This window comes from Chinchilla lanigera, unplaced genomic scaffold (assembly GCF_000276665.1).
Source record: "Chinchilla lanigera isolate Chin_1 unplaced genomic scaffold, ChiLan1.0 scaffold00013, whole genome shotgun sequence".
NCBI lineage: Eukaryota > Metazoa > Chordata > Mammalia > Rodentia > Chinchillidae > Chinchilla > Chinchilla lanigera.
The window spans coordinates 4,856,644-4,878,957 of NW_004955414.1; the positions used below are offsets into that span (position 1 = coordinate 4,856,644).

A 22,314-nucleotide genomic window follows, 5' to 3' on the forward strand; every position below is an offset into this window, starting at 1 on the left:
GAGGGGGGGGAAGGGAGGGGGTGAATATAGTTCTGAGAGTATTATGCACTTGTACCTACTCTCCACAAGGAATGCAACAATTATGTGATACAAATACTTACTAACAAGAAATAAAAAGTGGAAAAAATAAAAGCCACTAACAAATAAATGGTTTCTGGTTTCATTATGACTTCATCACACGATTTTGATGTATTCCTCATTGGCAAGAAAATAATATACTCTTAACCTCATAAGGGTCCAATGTCTGTTCTCTTCAATTTGTTTTTACATTTATAACTATATGTTTGACCTAACAACCAACAATGTAGCTTTGGAATGTCTCAGGGTTCAGGCTTGGCCCTCTCTCCTCCCTACACTTGCTTTCTTGGTGACCATAACCACTCCGTTGTTCAGAAATAATACCCCATATTAAAGCATTCTAAATTTAATTTTTCTAGCTCAGACTTCTCATCTAACATAATAAATACTTCAAGTTCTTCATTTCTAACCTGAAGTACAGGTATTTGCCATCGTGAGTTTCCAGAATACTCTATGATCATTCTTCTTTTTTTTTGATCATTATTCTTTATTTCATGTGATGTCATGCACATTCTTTCACTAGCTCAGACCACTGATTTTGGAAACCTTTTCAAATATCCTTAATCAGCCAGGAAACCCACTGACTTGTTCTTCTCATCCTAATTCTACCACTTGTCACCACCTCCACCGTGAATTCTCTGGCACTAGCAATCATTAATAATCAGTTTTACTCTGAAATAGTGAAACAGCCTCTTAACTGTATTCATCCCTATTCAGTCCTTAACTTTATTTACCACCTCTACTCACTGCTGCAAGCCAAGGAACCCTTTTGCAAAGTAAACCAGGTCATGTTACTACATTGTATAAGAGCTTACAAAGGTTTCCCCTCTCACTCAAGTAGAAGTCAGTCCTTAGGATGTGTTCTCTGCTCTGTCCCTTTGTTATGTATCTGTCCTACTTTCTCTTTCACTTCATCTGGGCCCCATCCCAAAACACTTTTTTCCTTTTTGTACTTCCATTGTAACATCAGAAATTTCTCTTCCTAGGATCATTTCCTTTGCTGTTCTCTTTCTCTCGGTGGCTCTGCTCCAGATACCCACACGGCTAATATTCCTTTCTCCTTCAAGTTATTGCTCAACTTTCCACCTTAAGCAACCAGCTGAATACTAAAACCTACCTCCTTCTCACCTAAGTCCATTGTTTTTCTCCACTCCATATATCCCCTATTAATATTTTATATCATTTGTTTTTGCTGATAACATATTGTCGGTTTTGTAGACTTTGTTAATACAAACTCCCAGCACATTTGAGACACTCAAAAAATATTTCTGGAGTGGAAAAAAGGAAACGCATTCCCATGTGTTAAGTACCTGTCACCCACCTTAATAAGAACCTCATGTTCCTCCAAGTAATCCTCCTAACGTCCACAAAAGGTTAGAATCATGATCTCCATTTTAAAAAGGATCAAAAACAGAAAATATCTATGCTTGCAATCACACAATAAACTGTAAAGCAAGGTTCTGGCCCTGTTCTGTCTTTCTGTAAAATTCATGCTTTTCCTTCACATGATGATGCATTCAATAAGAGAGTGACTGTGAATCTCTGGGTTTTCTTTTTTTTTTTTTTAGTTTTTCTCCGGTACTGGGAACCAAACTCACGACCTTGCGCATGCCAGGCAGGCGCTTTTGCCGCTGAGCTAAATCCCCAGCACCCCTCTCTGGGTTTTCTTAAAGGAACTCTAAAATGTAATGAGAGATTTATGCATGAGCTCTTGTCAACCAATGCGCTTGATAAAGTTGTTCCCCTTAATATTGAGAACACTCACTGACTTTTTAAATGAGATGCCAAGGTTCATACATTGATAAACTGTGAAATATCTTCTTATATTTCCAATTTTCCAACCTCCATCAACATAAAAGTTTGCCCACCAGCTGATGGTGCATTATGTATGTATGCAAACAGTCTTTACTCTGGGGTGAGGGAAGAAATAGTGCTGAAAGCTCTTCTCTCAATGGAACTCCTCAAACCAGATCCTAAAAAGAAAATTTAAACCATTTTTTATGTTGTCTAAAGCCATGCAATGGAGAGTGTATACTGTGCTCCTCACAGTGATAAATTTGTGATCCGGTAGAAAAACAATGTCACCACGATCAAAACTGCTCTGATGTGGCCAGAGTGAAAGAAAGAATGTGATTTCATGGGTTTCAGTTTTTGATAAATACAGCTTACCCCCCAATTACCACATTTCCTCCTATGAGCATAAAACGTAATTTAGTGCTCACCACTACATCATCTCACTCACTGGGAAAATGCTTCATAAAGCACTGTATATTGTATGAGTAATGGGAAACAGATAAATGTCTTCGATCTTGACACCTCTTAAAAACTGCATTAAGTGGAATGAAAAATTCATACAGCATTACTCTCTGTGTTGTACTTACAAAGAATTTAAGATAATATAATATCATCTACATGGAGCTCTTTATATATGAAGAAGCTAGGAAAATAAAACAGCCTGCCTTTTACCCATACATTGTAGAACAATCTAATAAAATACACAGGCAATTTAGTATGTGTTGAATCACTTTTGGTTTATGTTTATAGTTCTCTTTTCCTCTCTTTTCTCACTTCATAACTATTATGTCACTTTTCAGTTTACATCTTATTTATGTAGTCCTCACACTAATCCTTAAGTTGTAGGCAGCAGGTATTATCATCTTTCTTCCTAAAGCTTTTACTGATTTCCCACCTGAACTCTCAGCAGCAATTCTCTGAGACATTGTAATTCTCATATGACAGTATTTTCCTATGCTGTAGAGTTATCGCTCTGCATATCTGATCTGCATTTTGGCTATTTCTTTACCTTCTTTCTATTTTTCCATGCTTGCACTTTTCCTTCTGTGGTTCTTTTAAATACTGTTTACTTTCAACTCTACCTCAGTTTCCTTAACCAAAATAGATAAAATAGTGGTCCCTATCTCATAAGAATGCTGTGGCTATTAAAGAAGTTAATTAAAGTAAAGTGCTTAACACAAAATCAACAGTATAGTCACAAAGCATGAGACAGTGGCCAATTCTCTATTTTAAAAGAGCAAATTACTGTCTTTATATTACTATGATGCAAAGCAAAACCCAAAATGAAGCAGATGCTCAATAATACTGAACTTAAAAGTGGGTGGAATATTCTAGTTGTACGATGTGAACAATTTTTAACTTCTTTCATGGGTAGGTCAAAACATTACTCTTTCCCCATGTATGCCTTTCTTATATGTATGGGTTTTGTTCTCATACTTCTTTTTTTTTTTCCTGGTACCAGGAATCAAACTCATGACCTCCCGCTTGCCAGGCAGGTGCTGTACTGCTGAGCTAAATCCCCAGCCCCTTCTTATTTTATTTATTTATTTATTTATTTTGGTCATACTTTCTTTCTGCAGTAAAAGTAAGCATTTCATTTAAATACTTAACAGTAGCCCACTTAGGAAATACAATATTTGCCATTTAAAATTCAGGTACTAAGAGGCTTGGGAAAAGAAACAGGAGGCAAAGTTTGTATCGCAGTATGCGTACAATTTTGCAACAAGCCCTAGGAAGAGCGACGCAAGCCTAAGTGTTACAACGGTCCTGGCATGCCTCAGAAGAAAAGAAAAGCAAGGGCATATGTGAATATAGGTTTAATACAGCAGCGCTGGGAAAGAGATTGCAAGAACTCTGAAACATAAAAACAGATAGCCTTTCAACATTTAGATGGAATGATAGCCACAGAGGAAAATGTTTTCTTCAGTATTAAGCTTATTTTCAAAAGAAACGGTAGAAAAAAGAATTTACTCTAGAAATTTACAGTAAAACACTAATGGTAGAATATACGTGTAAAATTCCAAGGATAGTCTATTTACGATAAAGCTATGACTTTAGTGTCTGATTCAAGTAAAATACAAAAATAGTTTTAAGCATTTTATAGCCTCAGCCTCTTCCAGGCCATTGATCTTTAATTTCCTATCAGTGAATTCTTCTATAAAGATTTCCCAGATTAGAACTTTCATTAGAGGGGAAATTCTGTTTTACTTTCATTTTATGTATGGAAACATTGAGACACAAAGTGAATAAAAGATTCACTTTCCTAGGAAATGTTTGTATGCAAACTGAAAAAGCTGCACTTCTTTTCTTATTCCTCAGTTGCCCTTTTCAGTGTACCAATTCAATTATTTTATGTATCTGTCTGCTGTGTGCCAGGCACCGTCTCTGGGACTAGAAACACAGCAAAATGCAAAGAAATAGTTTACTGCTTTCAACTTGCTCTGTCGTTCTACATGAAACAGAGAAAAAAACAAAAATACAGGACAGGAAGCCCTTTGGCTACAAGAAAGGAGCCTGTTATTTAGGCTCAGGGAATCAGAAAAATCAAAGAGCTGGAAAATGGGAGAATAATAAGGAGTTAGCCAGTGAAGAGAGATATGAAAAGTAGAAAGAAAGGAAGGTATTTCAGCCAGAACATTTTATTATTTGAATCCATAGGCTGTGTTTTTCCACTCGTTCATTTGCAGCATGACCAGGAGTTCTGTTTCTCAAAGCTGCTCCCTGCAACTGTGCATCTGTGATCATCCTTCCCTCCAGCACTCTGCAGTACTATTAAATCATTCTTTATGTCTTAATTACAAAATAAATCTTGGCATACTGTTTTAAATTTTCCTATAAAATATAACCAATAAAAGAGAACAAATGTAAAAACATAGCTCAAACTTTCAGCTCTTTGAGGGGATTATATTAAGGAAATTAAAATAAAAATGTGTAATAAACCATGAAGGGTATGAAATAGGCAGAGTTGAGTGATGGATAGATGTCGATGGGTTTACTCTGTAGTAAAAGAGGGTAATGCCTGCTGATCATTGTCTCCTGTGCTGTGGATGATCTGTGCCAATTCAAAAATATTTAGTGCTAGAAAACTTCAGGGACCTAAGAGCAGCATCTAACCAACTCCTAGCTCTGGCCCACAGCCTTCAACAATTTTAGGCTAGGATGAAAATCGTGCAGAAGTGCTTGAACCAACGGCATTTCTCGAGAGGAAGCATGGGTTTTTTTCAGCATAACAACTATTAAACACTGAAGCTACCACTGGTCTCTCCTTGAATCACAAGGCAAGGTTAATTAATCATGATTCTTTTTCCCACTAAGTAGCCTCAGGACGCCTTCCAAAGAAGTAAAGAAGGGTGGGAATGTAGATTAAAGAGGGGGCATATTGCAAGTCAGCGTGGCACTTTTAGCCATCAGTCAATACCTTGTCCTCTGAGATGAACTACTGCTCATGTGTCAAGTACAGCACAGTAACCATTCCTCGGACAGGCCAGCAGTGGAGGGAATGTTTGAGAGTGCATCTTATTTTCAGATGCTCTCAGCAGCACTACTTTGAGCCAAAAGTACACAGAATTTGCAGAACTTACTAAAGAATTTCTGCTTGCTTGATTTACAGACTACCAGGCATCTGTCCCTCTTCTCCTCTGCTTGACAGACATTTGCAATAAAGCTTGAAAATGTAACAGTCTGGGAACTATTAACTATAGGAATATTAACTGTGTAAGACTAACACCCACAAACTGGAAATGTATCAGTATTTTTTAAAGATCAGGTGAACTGCCAAACTGCTATCCACGTTTGTTGCTTGACAGCACCATTGCGTTCCCGGGTGACCCTTCTGACCTATGAACAATGGATCTGCTCAGAGCACAGGCTGTTGACTGGCAGCTAAAACTTACATGTGCACTTCCAGTCTGTTCCTCCTGTAGTCTAGCTTGCCTCCCTTCCTTACCTCTCTGGATTTGGATCGCTAGGATGCTGTTTTGGGAACCCAAGGTATGCAGACCCAGCATTCTCTCTGAAGTGAACACACCCATAGTGAGCATGAAAACCAGGTGTGACTGAACGCCATCTTAGGGACTCAAAAATTCAACAAATCACTTTGCTAGTAGATACATGGGAAACACAGCAGTGGGGTCAAACAGCTAACGTGGATAAGCATTTTGACTGCTCATCTTCCCTTTTTGAAAAACTGTTGTGTTTTCATTTCACATAAATTCAAGCTGTGAAGTGATGGATTATCCTAGAGAACCCAAAATTACGGATCAAAAAAGAAAGGGGAAGAGAATGAGCAGCCAATAGCTACCTAAGCCATTGCAGAACATGAGTCATGGTTTTCTAATGCACGGTTCAACTGAATTTTATTTTATTTTATTTTATTTTGGTTTTTCTCCGGTACCGGGAACCGAACTCACGACCTTGCGCTTGCCAGGCAGGCGCTCAACTGAATTTTAGAAAGGAATGTAATGTTTTCCATCTTCTCAGGATCAGATATTTGTCAGGAGGAAACTTGACCACTATGAACAAGATTATGTAAACTGAGATGTTACAGCATTTTAAGTAAATTAAACTCCTGAGAAAACTACAAAATATATGTATTGTAGCTTCTTTATGAACCTCTGCATACACTTCTAGCAGCTTATACTATGTCTTGGTTACTTTTCTCTTGTTGCTGAGACAAAATACCTGATGCCCAGAATTAAGGAAGGAAAGGGTTATTTAGCTTACAGTTTGTGGAAGTTTCAGTTTCGGTTGGCTCTAAGGCAGGGTGGCACACAGCAGAGGGCAATAGTTCATGGTGGCAGAAAACAGCAAAAGCAGCAAGAGCGAAAAGGGAGGAGCAGCTGCAAGCAGCCTCTTTCCCTCCCTTGTATTATATTCAGGCTACCAGCCCCAGGGCTGTTGTAGCACTCACACCTATAATTCCAGCATTGGACCATGACGTAGTCAAACTCTAGAAACTCTCACCATGACTGCATGAGGCTTTGGGGGACATCTAGACACAAACCATAACACACGGAGAATGAAATAAGGATAAAAAAAGAAAATCCTTAATGAAAAATATCTAATAATTAGAAGAGAATAAAGAAGAAATTTAGCAAGAATAACTAGGTATTCTGATATTTGTAGACTGCTACTCATATTAGGGGTATTAATTGCAGGGATTTTTTTTTTTTTTCCGGTACTGGGGATCTAACTCATGACCTCACACTTGCTGGGCAGGCGCTGTGCCGCTGAACTAAATCCCCAGCCCCATCACAGGAATTTTGAATTTGTATCATAACAAGATTAATATTACCTGAAGATTGTGAAATTTCATACAACATGATCCATGTTAGGAAGGACACTATTCCTCATTCAAAAAATAGATGCTACAGCAGTGGAGCAAATAAAACAGGCAATAGTACACTACAAGGAGAGAGACCTGTGAACCTGAAGGGTGATGCTTTGTGTAACGTATTGGGGTGATGAAAGAATAGGAAAGAAGAGGGAGGTGGAGAAGAGGAAGAGAAGGAGGGGGCAGGAAAATGAAGGAAGGAAGAAAAGAGGGAAGGAAGACAGGAAAAGGACAGGAAGGAAAGAAGTAATGGAGGAAGGAAGGGAGAGAGGGAAAGAAAAACAGACTGATGATAGACTCCCGTCCTTCTTCCAGCTGATCCGTCTTTACCTAATTTAACAATTTTTCTCTTCTGCCACTTCATGCTGGTGTTCCACAGTACACCAAGCTCTGCATTCATCCACATCTATGAATTTCCTCATATTTATTTCTTTCCATGCCTGTCATTTCCATCCATAAACAGATAGCTCCTAAAATTGTGATTGCATTTTAAATGATAAGCAGCATATTTTAATGAACAGGAAGAGTGAAAATATGGATGTAGGTATGTTCATTAGAGAGAGACTTGTGTTTGTATGTGCGTTTGAAAACATAGCACATACAATCAGGAGCTAGACATCCTTCCCGTAAAATGTGGTGCTTTACTTTTGACAGTTCTCATACTGGTCAGTAGTATTGCCATCAACTCAGAAGCCTTTCCTCTTGAATCTCTTGTCTGTCTAATTCTCTCAGTCCAGCTCCTGACTTGTCTTTACAGTTGTTTTCTCTAGTACAATGAGTGACTAAACTGTTGCCCTTGTCATGCCTGACTGCCTCTTGTGACAACCTCCTACTAGTTTCCTCCTGTCCAGGCTCTACCTGCCATTCTAACCTCCTGCCTTTCCACTCTATCTCCTCCAAAGTCCCCCATCAATCCTAGCCCTTGGAAAGACTTTTGTAGAGTTTTGATGATCATCTCTTGAGAGTTAGCACGTAGGACATTTACATACTAAATGAAAAGTCAACCTGATTAAGATTGAGTCGCCAACCAAAGACCAAGGACTAGTTGTACAGAGTCAGTATAGTTGCTAATTCACAGTGAGATTCCTTTGCCCCACCACAGAGTAATTAGTCAAAATCTTCAGAGTTCAAACCATTGAATAATATTTTTATGGGCTCTCCAAATGATCATGGTGCACATCTATTTTTGAAACTCTAATACGTCCTTCAATTGTAAGTTTCAGTAATTATAACTCTCTAACGGGAGTCTAATTTGCAATTCCAAGAGCATAGCTACAAGAGTATCTTGAGCAATGGTGGCATCATTAGACTAAACATAAAGCTTTCTGAGTGATTCACATTAAATGGGAAAAAATTATTCAAATGTATAAATTCAGTCAAATTTGTGAATATAATCACATCATATTAGAGGCATACCTCATGCATCTTTCTTCAACATGAACCTAATTAGTTTTCTTTAGCTTCACACATGATGTTAATGGGTTGCATATGAAAATTTCAAAGATGAATTTGACATACAAAATAGTGGTAAATGTTATCCTGTTCAAAGCTTGTAGAAATCAGGGTGCTAATTACATTTAAGAAAAAATAATTAAGAAAAATAGAGCAAAAGAAAAGCTTTTCAAATAAATATTTATGTCTTTAGTTGAGGGTTTAAAAGTTAGCAAAAAATTCCTGCTTCATATAGCATATAACATGATTCTTTTTGTGTATTTGCCAGGCAGGCACTTGTGCTACTAAGCTATATCTCCCAGCCCCATGACATGATTTTTATATCAGCAAATTCTTTTTTTCATCAACTTTTTATGAAAGCTAATACCTCATGATATAGCAGTGGAAACAGACCTGTATATAATTAATGACAATAGATAATATATTTTATTGTCAAATCAGTGCTATAAATTGTTTGGCAGAAATGAAGGTAGAAATGATTAATTTTTCCTTTTGTAAAATACTTCATACAAGAAGCAACTTTGTAAATATAAACCCATACTCTAAGGTACACAGAAGCATCAGTGATTGCATTTTAAATGATAAGCAGCATATTTTAATGAACAGAAGAGTGAAAATATGGATGTAGGTATGTTCATTAGACAGAGACTTGCATTTGTAATGATTGATATTATACATAAAAATTTTATATTTAGCTTGGGCTATACATAATTTTTTTAGTTAAAATAACTTTGTTTCAATATTAAATGCACAGTTATTTAGAATAAGAATATAGCTTTTATAGAAATAATCTGCCAAAGTTTGCTGAGGATTGTGGCCTCATTCACAGAATAAACTGAGCGACAATTCTAATAGTACCATCTGAAACCCAAGCCCTGGAGGCCAGAGACTGCTAAGGCAAACTTGTTTCCAGAAAGAAGAAAAAGCATTCAATTTATTTCATTTTCATAATGCCAGAGTCCTTCTACATATTTTGGAAGAACCACATGCTTCTTTTCCATCATTATTTATTATTTCCTGCCCAACAGCTCAGTACATAGCTACTCAGTCATTTATTGTGACACCCATGGTCATGGGGCAAATCAAGGTAACAGGAAAATCCTACCTCCATATCAATTAGGATTTTGTTTGATTTTATACACAAGAAAATAAAGTAGATTAGAGAAAGAGATGTGAGTACATATTGTGCAGAGCTGGTTTCCAAATGGTGGTTTCATTGTTATCAGGGACTCGAGTCCTCTATGTTTCTCTTTCAAACTCAGAGATTTTTTTTATCTTTAAAGTTAACTTAAAGTCGAATAAAATTGCTGGAGCTTTAAACATCAGATTATATGCCACACAGCAGAAAGAGAAAAGAAGGAAAGGTGAAAAGGATATTCTCCAAGATGAATCATTTTCCTTTAAGGAATCTTCTGTTTACATCTTATTGGCTAAAATCTATTCATATACTATATTTCACTACAATGGTTGCTGGAAAATGTAGAATTTTAGCGGCATCCTTTATCCTTGCAAATGAAACACTGGTTGCTGAGGATTAAGGTAAAACTGAATATTTTTGGACAATTTTCAATCTTTACCATACTTCTCAAGCGTTCGATGTGTTGGATAATTGGCCTTATTTCTTACTCAATCAAGCTATCTTAATTCAGTTTTTTAACATGAGAGTAATCCTTCTAGAGAAATGATTCCCAACTTTTCTGGGCACATCAGAACCGATTAGAGTGTTCCTTTTTTTTGCTTTGCTTTGTTTTGTTTGGTACCAGGAATCACACTCAGAACCTCATGCTTGCCAGGCAGGTGCTGCGCTGCTGAGCTATATGCCCTGCCTAGAGTGTCTTTTAAAAACTGTGATGCCCAGACAATGCCTGAGCCAGAACCCATGCTGTATGTTTTCCAGTTAAATCAGAAGTGCTAGCAGGAAGATCCAAACCTTAGCATTATATATGTATTTCTAGTGTACAGCTAAGTTTGAGAACTACTGTACAAAATGAATTTAAATGTAAGACAGGTAAAGAAATATTACTATATCCTGTTAATCAAGTGATATGAAAAATTGCATGCCATGAGCAGAGAATAATTTGAAATGTGAAGGCATTTTCCAAGATTTCTGATTATCTGCCTTTTTGGTCTGATTTCTTATTTAAAAAATAGTCCATTTTTTTTCTTTTGAGACAGGGTTTCACAATGCAGTGCAGGCTGGCCTTAAATTCACTTGGTAGCTAAGACTGGCCTTGAACTCACAGCGATACTCCTGCCTCAGCCTCCTGAGTTCTGGGATTACAGGCGTGCACCAAAATATAATCCTTTTTAAAAATAGTATCTTCCATTCTATAATACCTAACTATAAAATTCTCTAAAAATCTAAGCTTTTATTTGCTGATGTTGATCATCTTTGATTACTTTGCATACTTCCACATCCATTAAAATATCCAAAAGTCTCTTAAATAATTCTCAACTTTGTGTATGCTTTTATCTCAACCCACACACACAGCAACCAAACTGATGTTTCATATGGCACCCATACAAGTCATGTCATTCCTCCACATCAACCTCCACAACTTCCTGTTAGTTTAGCAATCTCTGACCTGCGAGATCTCCCTCCTGCCTACCACCCACCCTCGTCCTGGGCCTCTTAGTGTACTACTGTCCAACAGCCTCCTATCTTTCCCCTTTTCCTTAGAGTGAACCTCTGTTGACCAGTCCCCCTGACCCCATGCTCATTCAAGCCAGCAAGTCTTTGCTACTTGCTATTATAAGAGGCTTTGATTGTTTCCACAGCCTGAGCCAGAACCCATGCTGTATGTTTTCTTGACCTTCACTATAGTCATAAGTGATTATTTAAAATACTATCATTTTTATGAGGGCAGGTGACACTATTATTGTTTCAGAACTTAGAGCAGTTTCTATCACAGAGTATTTGGCAAATAGTGCATAGATTTTCTGAACTGATAGAGGAAGGAATTAGTAGTTTGGAACATAGAAATTGAAAGGATGGATGACAAACTAAAATGGCCATATGCAGCTGCTTGTAACTTAGGGACCTGCGAGCTGAGTTAATCTCTCTCCCTCTTTTTCATTATGTGTCTGTGTGTCTGCAGGTTGTGATTTGATCCCAGTACAGTATCTTCGCTGGGGTGACCCTGAGCCCATTGCAGCTGTGGTGTTTGCTTGCCTTGGCCTGCTGGCCACCCTGTTTGTCACTGTAATCTTCATCATTTACCGTGACACTCCAGTAGTCAAGTCCTCCAGCAGGGAACTCTGCTACATTATTCTTGCTGGCATCTGCCTGGGTTACTTATGCACCTTCTGCCTCATCGCAAAGCCCAAACAGATTTATTGCTATCTTCAGAGAATTGGTATTGGTCTCTCCCCAGCCATGAGCTACTCAGCCCTGGTAACCAAGACCAACCGTATTGCAAGAATCCTGGCTGGCAGCAAAAAGAAGATCTGTACCAAAAAGCCCAGATTTATGAGTGCCTGTGCTCAGTTAGTGATTGCTTTCATCCTCATATGTATCCAGTTGGGCATTATTGTCGCTCTTTTTATAATGGAGCCTCCTGATATAATGCACGACTACCCAAGCATTCGGGAAGTCTACCTGATTTGTAACACCACCAATCTAGGAGTCGTCACTCCTCTGGGATACAATGGATTGTTAATTTTGAGCTGCACCTTCTATGCGTTCAAGACCAGAAATGTTCCAGCTAACTTCAACGAAGCCAAATATATTGCCTTCACGATGTATACCACATGCATTATATGGCTGGCCTTTGTCCCAATCTATTTCGGAAGCAACTACAAAATCATCACTATGTGTTTCTCAGTCAGCCTCAGCGCCACAGTGGCCCTCGGGTGCATGTTCGTGCCGAAGGTGTACATCATCCTGGCCAAACCCGAGAGAAATGTGCGCAGCGCCTTCACCACTTCTACCGTGGTGCGCATGCATGTCGGGGACGGCAAGTCTTCCTCCGCAGCCAGCAGATCGAGCAGCCTGGTCAACCTGTGGAAGAGGAGGGGCTCCTCTGGGGAAACACTAAGGTAAAGCTTGTGGGGGGTTCATGGGGTATGGCTGATGCAGCTGAAGCAGTGCAGTTTGCTTCCGTGGTCTTTCTGCTGGAAGAGATCTCAGTGAATGAATCCTAAGAGGCAGGGAACTCAGTGCTTGGTACCTTGTCCTTGAATGGTTTTTGCGCGCTTAATTGGAGTGAATCCAATTACTCCGGCCAAAGGTACAAGGCATGGAAGTTGAGAGTGCTGATAAAGCAAAGAGTTACAGCAAAAGGGGAGAGAGGTCAGAACAGGGAAAATAAAGTCACTGGGCCGTTTCAAAGGTTTCCAGTACCTGAGGGGATGAATGTAAGTTGTGGGCTAAATTTTAGTAGCAGGAACCGTATAAAGAAGATTATTAAGAAACAAATACTGTTCTTAGAGAAAAGTGCCAGGACCTTTACGCACCTAACTACACTTGTATATGCCTGAACCTTCCTGAAGCCCAGAGGAACTCTTATTATCCTATCCCACAGAGACGTGAGAACATAGTTTCATTCTTAATGCCCAATTAGAAATTTTAGGCAGATGCTGATTAGCTAAAAAGGTCAAAATAACAATGTGGCTTTGTGTATAGTTGTCCTAAACATCTTACCAGGTTCCAAATTCCCTGTTGCCTATAGCTAACTTATAATAACTTGTGGTGATCTCATGTCAGCTTTGATATCATGAATAGCATCTATTACATAACTTCTATCTTAAAAATAATCTGTAGCCAACAGGAATTGAATGATTTCTTCCCCATATGAAGTCTTTCTTATGTTATAATTGACCCAACATTTGAAATTCACTGAGATCCTGACAGCAAAGGTTTGAGAACAAATTCTGAGGCATTAAAAAGGCAACATAGATGGTTGGTATTTGGGAATTGAGGAATCTTATTCTGTACATAATGGAATGGGAATAAATATTTCTCTATTTAAGAAATGCATATTAAAAGAGCTGGTCAAGATACCACCAAGTAAAATTTACTGAGATTGGACAGTATTTCTCTCTTTTTTTTTTTTTTTTTTTTTTTTTTTTTTTTTTTTTTTTTTTTTTTTTGGCTTTTTGAGACAGGGTCTCGCCATGCAGTTCAGTCTGGCTTTGAACTCACTTATGTGGCCCAGGCTGGCCTCGAACTCACAATGGTCCTCCTACCTCAGCCTCCCAAGTGCTGGGATTACAGGCGTGCACACCCATGCCCAGCAGTACGGTCTTTCTAAAAGTGAGATAAATGAAAGATAACTATCTCTCAGATGGGCAATAAATATCTTATAATATTATTTGAACTATTCAACTATATCATTACTTAGCCTGCATGAAAATCCTACTTTTCTATCTGCATCCTACTTTTTACCCACTGAGGCTTGAAAAAGATTCACCATATACTTGAAGAAGTTCATCCATAAGTCCCAATTCTTTGTGTTAACTTGTACACTTACATCATTTAATTCCTAACTAAATCTTTTAGACTTCTCATCTCTTTCCATGTATATCGTGTGACATAGTCAACAAATTGTAGATTTTATCTTTCCCTCATTCGATAAATTCTCTTCTTTAGTAAATACCATGGTTTGTAAAATATGTGCCTTCTAAATATCTAACATATTGGCATATTTTGCATCTACTCTACTGACTCCCCTATAAAACATTTTTTTTCTGAAACTTCCGCAAATCAGCTTTTAATTTTACCTAAGCAATTTTATTTTGCAAACTTTTATTAGCCTTTTTCCAAACCTTTTCTTCAGTAAAATCTCCCAGGAAAGCCTTATATTTAAAGCATACAAGTTGGGCCCGGGATATAGCTCAGTGGCACAAGCACCTGCCTGGCAAGTGCAAGGTCCTGAGTTCGATTCCCAGCACACACACAAAAAAAACCATACAAGTTGATAAGGAAGGCATTATGAGTCTATACCTCAGTACCCCAAAAGGTTCCCAGAAAACGCTTCTTAGAGAAGCACGAGAGGTTCCCAGAAAACGCTTCTTAGAGAAGCACCACTGACTGTGAAACCCGGTAGTTCTTTGTTTGAACACTGACACTACCATTTCTTATCTCTGCACTTTATTTTTTTATCTGACAAATTGGGATCATGTCGTCTACTCCATAGCACTATGGGGAATGAAAGACTACCTGAAAAGGTTCAGCATACGGTAGATGTTTTACTCGGGGTAGCAGTGTATCGTGCTAGACAGCTCTGAGGCTGAATACTGGCAGCACCGATTACCAAATGTGTGACCCGAGGCAACTTTGTGTCATTTTCCTGAGGCTCAGTTCTCACTTCTACTAAATGGAGACTATGAGATTCATACTTGCTAGAGTAGTTGTAAAGAGTGAACAAACTAATACATGTAATGTCTGTCACACAGTAAGGATTTCTTAAATATTTTTACTAGTTTCTTCCACAAGTGCAAGTTATTGTGTCAGGTATGAAATTAGGAAAAGGTTAACAGTAAAAAGATCATCAGAAAGAGAAGCAAAAATCTGTAGACGCATTGCTTATGCAGTCCATGTTTTCCAGGTCATCTCTCTCTTTACATTACCAAACTCCAGGCCACAATATGCAGCACATCCTGTGTTACAGTGTAAGCAGAGCAAGCTCCTAGGGCTTGGGGCATTGTCTCCTCTGTTCAGCACTGTGTCTTCAGTGTCAGCCACACTTAGAAGAATGTGTGTCACACATGGAAAGTGCTCGATGATGATTTGGTGGTGTATTGAATGAATGGATGAGTGTGGGAAAAAGCTAATGTGGTAGGTATTTGTTGGCTTGTCTTCAGGTATGCATAGTGTTCTCCAGTGATCCAACTGACTTTTGTAAGATTAAGTCTACAGTGCTCTTAATTATAAATACCCCTTACATACTGTGGTCTTCAGTCCCTGCCCAAGAATTTGACTATGTGCTGTTATAATTATAATGTTCCTTTAGCAATATTTGATTCATGTGTTCAACAATTTCATTTCTACTTTGGTAAACAGACAAACTAAAACAACAAATTTGACTGGTAATACTGATAGAAAAAAATCTGAAGAGTTTGTGGCAACGGTTTAAGTTGATTTCCCTTCAAAACCATGTAGTTTTTGATGTTTTAGACATTTACGTCACTGTATTTGGGTATTAGAATTTCAAAAAGGGGAAGAAGGGATCTTTGGCAACTGCTGAGTGTTCTGTATGTAATCTTGAATAAAACAGCCTGTCTGTATGATTAATACTGACTCAGACTACACTTTTAAATATGTAAAGGTGTGTTGTTGTTTTTGTTTTGTTTTGGTTTTTGCCATCAACATGGTGAGGGAGACTGGAAACTGCTGTTGATGTGGAAAAGAAAAAGGTAGAGACAGTCATCATTTCCTTCCGTTACATGCATCCAACCCCTGCTCATTTTTTAAGCCATAATCCCCAGAGAGAAGTACAAACTTTGTCATTGCTAACAGATCTTAAATGAAATATTTTTTCTGATACCAAATGAAGATGTTCTGATGTACTATCTGATGTAAGATGTACTAATCTAGTACATCTTACATTGTGGAAAATCACTAGTTATACACAGATTTTTTACCTCCTGTTCAAATTTCTAATTTTATATAGGTGAGTGAGTATCACACTTTCTGTCACACTAGAGCTTCAATAATGGGGAACAAATGAACTTGAGTGTTCCTGATATCATCACATTTTATTCTAAATCACTGCCATTACTTTGCTTCTCCAGCTTGAACTTTGCACTGTGCCAATGAGCCCATATTTTGAGATCTAGAAAGAAGTCAAATGGGTGATTTAAAGCTCCACATATAGAACTTTCTGGGAGAAGCAGCTCTCATGCCAGGTGTGATCCTCCTCTGCTGCTTTCTGTCTAATGGACAGAGAAGCAGATTGCTATAAACCCAAACTGGGCCTTGTTTGTTTCTCTTCATGAGGTCTGTGCATGCCTCTTCCTCGTCAAATGTCCGACAGCAAGGGACCTCCATTTTAATGAGGATACTGATTACATATTTCGGAGTCAAGAATGCAATAATACCTGTAAGGTTATAGTGACTGCATTCCCAAAACTTGATATACACTCTTGGGGAAGTGTACACCAAGAGATAGCAGATGGAAATACAGCCTACTATTTGGAGCCACAACTGGATTTAAATCCAGAGTTCCATGAATTTGAACAAAGTCCTTTAGTTTGTTTCCTTAAGTATAAAATAGTATATAATAATTGCTATTTAGAGGGCTAAAAGTTGTTATATGTGTTAAGTACCAGCATACAAAAGGTACTCAATGCATAGTAAAAAAATCTTTTCAGAACCGAGTTAAGCTATGGGTAACAAAAAGCTGATTTTCAGAGTCTTTAATATTTGTTGCTGTTCATTTGCCTTGTGTCACAGGAAGTATGGAAGGGGGCTGTTCGTGGGTTGAGTATAACCAGTGCCAACACTCTCCCTTTTATGATGGTCACAAGAAACGGTCATGACTCTGTAATGTATCCTTTTATTAGGAAAAAATGAAAGTCTTCTCAGAATTCTGTAAGAACTGGCCTTATATCTTCTTATATAAACTGTCTCAAATGTCTACAATAGGAATAAAGGAAAGTGTGAATTTAGCCTCATCAGTCCCTATAAAAGAGATCGAATGGCTAAGGAGTGATACTATTCATTGGATAAGCCTCAAAAAGTAGTAGTAAGCCGCAGAAAGTGTATCTACCTCAGAAAGGAGTAGCACTTAGTAGTAATAGTGATTTGGGTAATAAATGTGGTGGGGGAATAAGGAGGAAGTAGAGAAGAACACAAAAGAGATTGGAAAAAAATTAGAATAGTCTCCCAAAATGGTTCATTTATTACCACTTACATATTCTGTCACTTCAGAACTTTTCACACATATTGTTAGTTTAACATTTCTAGTTGACATAAAATATTGCAAGTGGAGGCAATCTTTTCAAGTGAGGAATTAGAGCTCCAGCATAAGTAGGAGACCATCATCTCATGATTAGAAAGTGATGGAGCAGTTTTTAGTTCTTAGCATATGGTCACTAGAGCTGGACATTTCCTGTATTGTATTCATTGGAAAATGTCTCAAGAATTTCTCCATGCGGGGAAAAATTATTTTGGCACACTAAAGTGTTTTTAAAAACTATCATTATTTTGGCAATAAACTCTGAGAAGTTTTGTAGCAGAGAAATCAATCATTTATTAATCTTTCCAGTCATTTCCTACTCTCATTGTGCACAAGGCCATGTTTTTCAAGTAACCTCTTAACATTAAGAAGAGCTGACACTTAGGGGTTTTATGCTGGAAAGCAGCCTCATCAGTCAAAGAGAAGACATGTCCATGGTGCCTGAAGAATAGCTCATATCTACTGAGAAGAGGGGCTGGGGATTTAGCACAGCGGCACAGCGCCTGCCTGGCAAGCTCAAGGTCATGAGTTCGATTCCCAGTACTGGAAAAACAAACAAACAAACAAATATCTACTGAGAAGAGGCCAGAAAAGTCCATTTCTATTTCTGGCCATGGAACGAGAATCACTTTGAGCTCTCTGAACAACTAAGGAAGAAGAGAGCTAATTCTAATAGATCTAGCAGTTTTCTGGGAAGTTAAATTACCTCAAACTAGAGCACTAAGAAAAGTGCCCAGAGTCATTCAATCCACTGAAATAGCAATGGGAGATTTTTATTTAAATGGGAGTGAGTCACTATAGATTTTTTATATAGAAGCATGCTATTTATGCCATCAATGTATAGAGGTCCCTGTGATTAACATTTTGGTTCTAGACGCTAATTTCCAGCATGACATGGTGCAGCATCAAATCATTGTCAACTGGGTAATTCCAGGCTTCCATTTAAGACCTTTACTTCAGCTGCAAATTGACAAATGAGCACAAAGCCAATCCTGACTTAAATAAAGCATTGAATCTCATAAGTCCAAAGTTCTGATTCTATAAGATTCCGAATTTCCAAGGCCATGAGGCCAGTTTTTTAAATGTACCCAGCCTTTCATAGCTAAATTAATGACAGAGGTCTGTTACCCTAAATCATGCATTTCCCTAAAAGGTAAAACCCTCTTTTGGGATTCTAGTCAGGTGTTACAATCATTAGTGCTGTCACCTGAACTTCTGCTGAATTTTGAAACTATTATTTGCCACTTTTATTTTAATTAGCTAATTTGCTTTGCTTCGATTAGCATTGTTATGTGGGCTCATTCAGTCTATCTACTAAAGCAATCGCTAGCCTTCCACACCCACTGACTAAATTGCAGTATGCCTGGAAAGCTTGTCCTCATGTGTGAATCCCAATATACTCTGACCGTTATCAGGGCTCTAATGGTTTCCATTGCTTAGATCTCATTGAGAGGTTTATTAGTCTGTGTAAATTGATGTGCATGCTGTTTCTCTGGCTTTAGAATCCTTAGCTTCTTCCTCATTCTAGAGCCTATTTAAGTTCCAATGTCAAGATTTCTTAATGAACCAAATCAGATTAAATTATCTGACAGAGTTTGCTTCATTTGGACCCCTAGAAAATTTATTGTGCATTTATAGTATACATTTGGCAAATATTCCTCACACCTTCTTTGCCTATTATTTATTCCTAAACATTTGCTGAGGGTTGACCCCTGAAAAGCAGAGCTAGGCCCAGGGACAGAGGGAATGTGGGGTGTGTATGCAGCACTTTGACAATGAGGTCTTGAATGCTTTCATACCTCCCTCAGTGCTGGGCACCATGTCTGACCCCTAGGAGTACTCACTGACAATAAACAGACAGGGACAGATGGATTACGAGTCTTTGGGACACCCGGCGCACTCTGCTATGACAGTCAAAAGGAATTACTCACTTTCTAGACCTGACCACCCAGATTTTAACTGATGACACTTTGTCCTAAAAATACAAGAAATGATTTTCTCTTAAACCCTCACTTTTTCAATCAAGATTCCATTGGACGCCTGCCTGCTCTGTGTCAATTACTACTTCACATCCTGGGGATTCAAAGATAAATAAAATGCTGTCTTTGTGGTGCCCTCAGTCTCGCAAAAGAGACAGAATTAGAAATAAATTCAATAAACTAACACAGAGCTATGCCAAGAGTCTATGTGGAAATAGAGGTGCTCAAAGGTAGAATTAGTAAATTCCATCAGAAATTAGAAATAAACTTTAAAAAGGAACTGTTAAAACAAGAGAAAGAGAAACAACTTAAGCATTGAATCCCTGTTTAGAAACCTTGGGGCTTCTCCATCTGGTAGAATAGCATAGCACCTCACTTTGTTCACCTGTTGGGAAACCCCATCAGAGTATGATTCCTTTCATCCATCAGCTTATTTTCTGGCCAATACCTGCCTGACTTTCCACACTGACTCGCTCACAATTTCTTTCTTTTCAGCTATCTAGCAGGAAAGCTACTTTGGTATGAAAAACACTTGCCCCACCTCAAACCCAGCTCTCAGAATGGCCAACTCATATATCATATCACAAAAGCTGGTCCTGATCTCTGAGACTGCATCTCTGATCTCTGCATCAGGGTTGAAATGAGGCATGTGCCTCCTGCTATTCAGCATTTACTATCCTATGTTCAAATTACCTGTTTATTTATAAGATTCATTTATAAACACACACACACACACACACACAATAACATGAACTTACAAAGAGCAAAGACCATATCTTATTCATTTTTATGTTACTGGCATGTAGATCAAAATCCAGGCACATAGTCAATACACAAAAATGTGTGTTAAATGAATGAAGAGAGAGGAGTATTGATGTATGGGCTGTGTGGACATTTGCCAGCGATCAAAAGGCAATCATTCTGTTTGCTAAACACTTGTCATGAGGTGGGCAGAAACTTCTCTAAATGTATTAAATCATTTTTCTTCTCCAAACAATACGTGGGGTAGATGATATTATTTTATCTACTTTAGCGATGAGGAAACTGAGACGGAGACTTATCTGCTTGCTCATGCCCACTTGGAGAGTAACAGATGCAGCAGCACCGGGATAAAAGCAGGCTGCCCTCATACCTCGTAGAGACCTCCACGGAACTGCTCCCCATCTCAGCCCTTAGTACACGGTACCAACACTCAGAAAGACGGGATGAATGAGTGAGGAGTGTTATACCTCTCTGCACAAGGAACTGACCTAAAACTTTCTCCCTGGACCTTTGTTGCACTATACGTTCCTTGATTTGGTCAGAACTTCCAGCTGACTTGAATTTTTTTTTCTTTTCTCATTTTTTGTCTTCTATAAAGTACACAGAAACCTTTGAGATAAAATTTGAACGGCGTGAAACACAAATTTAGCGGTGCTGTTAAAATACCTATATGGATTCCATCTGCAAGAGTAAAGTCAGAGTCATTTTACTCTACTTAAAGCAATTATGAAGACATAGACTACATTTGTAAAATTCTTTTTTGGGTAGAATGCTTACTATCAAATGAAATTTTATAAAATAGGTAAGGAATCCTAATTATTCCCACCTTGGTTCAGTCCAGTTTAATTCAAACACCAGTTTTTACAAAGAATCACTATGCACTGGGCATCTTGTTGAATTCCAGGATGGAGAGGATCGATCCACACACAAAGCATTTGTTTTTGTAATGTATGAAGTCATGACCGGAGAGGTACACAGGGAACCTGGAAGTACTGCTGAGTCTAGTTCGGCAGTTCCTGAAGGGGAGACACTTAAATTTAGTCAGAATGATGGTTATGACCTCAGTACAAAGCATCGAATTCAATACAACCCCAGTAAAACGTTCTGGGGAACAACATGAGCAACACCAGCTGCTGTGCAATCGCATGGGGGGGGTTGGACCATGTGACGTGTGTGTCAGCAGGTAATAGATGAGGCTGACTAAGAGTCAAAAGAGGAGCTTCTGCTGTGTCCTTAAAGTTCACCTTAGGGGCCATCAGCCCCCACCTTCAGCTTTGCCTTCTCCTTCTGGTGGCCTCTTTCTTTTAAGACTCACCCACTTGGCATATGCAAATCCCTCATGCTCACGTCCTCCTCCCCCACACCCAACAGATGCCCCCAATGCCACTCCCAGTTAGAACCGACATGTCCTCTATGATATCTCTCTGCTGGAGAAGAGAAAACATAGTTTGTGCTATTGTAATGATTGTTAGTGGCTTGCTTCATCTTTTATGCAATAAACACTTATTTAGTAACTATGCTAGGAGCTGTAATATATTATCTCATTGGATTTTCACATAACACTTTTATATTATTTTTAACTGACACATAAAATGCACATGCTATATCATAACTGAAAGCATTGTCTTCATCCATGGGGAAGAAAAAGCTAATAGCAGGGACATAGAGGCGAAGCAGCCACTAGTTCGTGAACTAAAGGTGGAACCAAACTTCAAAATGCAAACCAAGCCTGTACGTCTTCAAAGCTCTCAGGTGCAGTGCTTGTCTTCGAGTACTGCCTTTCAGATAAGCTCATTTTCTCAAATATGCATTCCCTGTTGCTGTTGTTAAATAAGGTCAGGGTGAATGCATTTTTGCCATATTTTGATACTGAATTTTAGTCTCAGAGAATGTACCCTAACAGTGACATGGTTTTAGAATACAGCCGGATTGGCCAAGGTGCCATCCAGAACAAGGTGGACTGTCAATGTCACTCACACTAAAACTTGGCAGATGTGTGGTCCTGTGGTTCTTGCAG

The 22,314-nt window shown here is 38.5% G+C and overlaps 1 protein-coding gene across 1 annotated transcript in view; it reads left to right on the top strand.

Moving 5' to 3' along the window:
* The window catches only part of Grm5 (glutamate receptor, metabotropic 5), a gene marked incomplete at its 3' end in the record, with an annotated part of 495,155 nt that overhangs the window by 432,399 nt on the left and 40,442 nt on the right, over window positions 1-22,314 (top strand). The window contains exon 8 of the mRNA XM_005380433.1: window positions 11,755-12,694. Within this exon, the coding sequence (XP_005380490.1) occupies window positions 11,755-12,694 (940 nt within the window). The remainder of the gene's footprint in view (window positions 1-11,754; window positions 12,695-22,314) is intronic.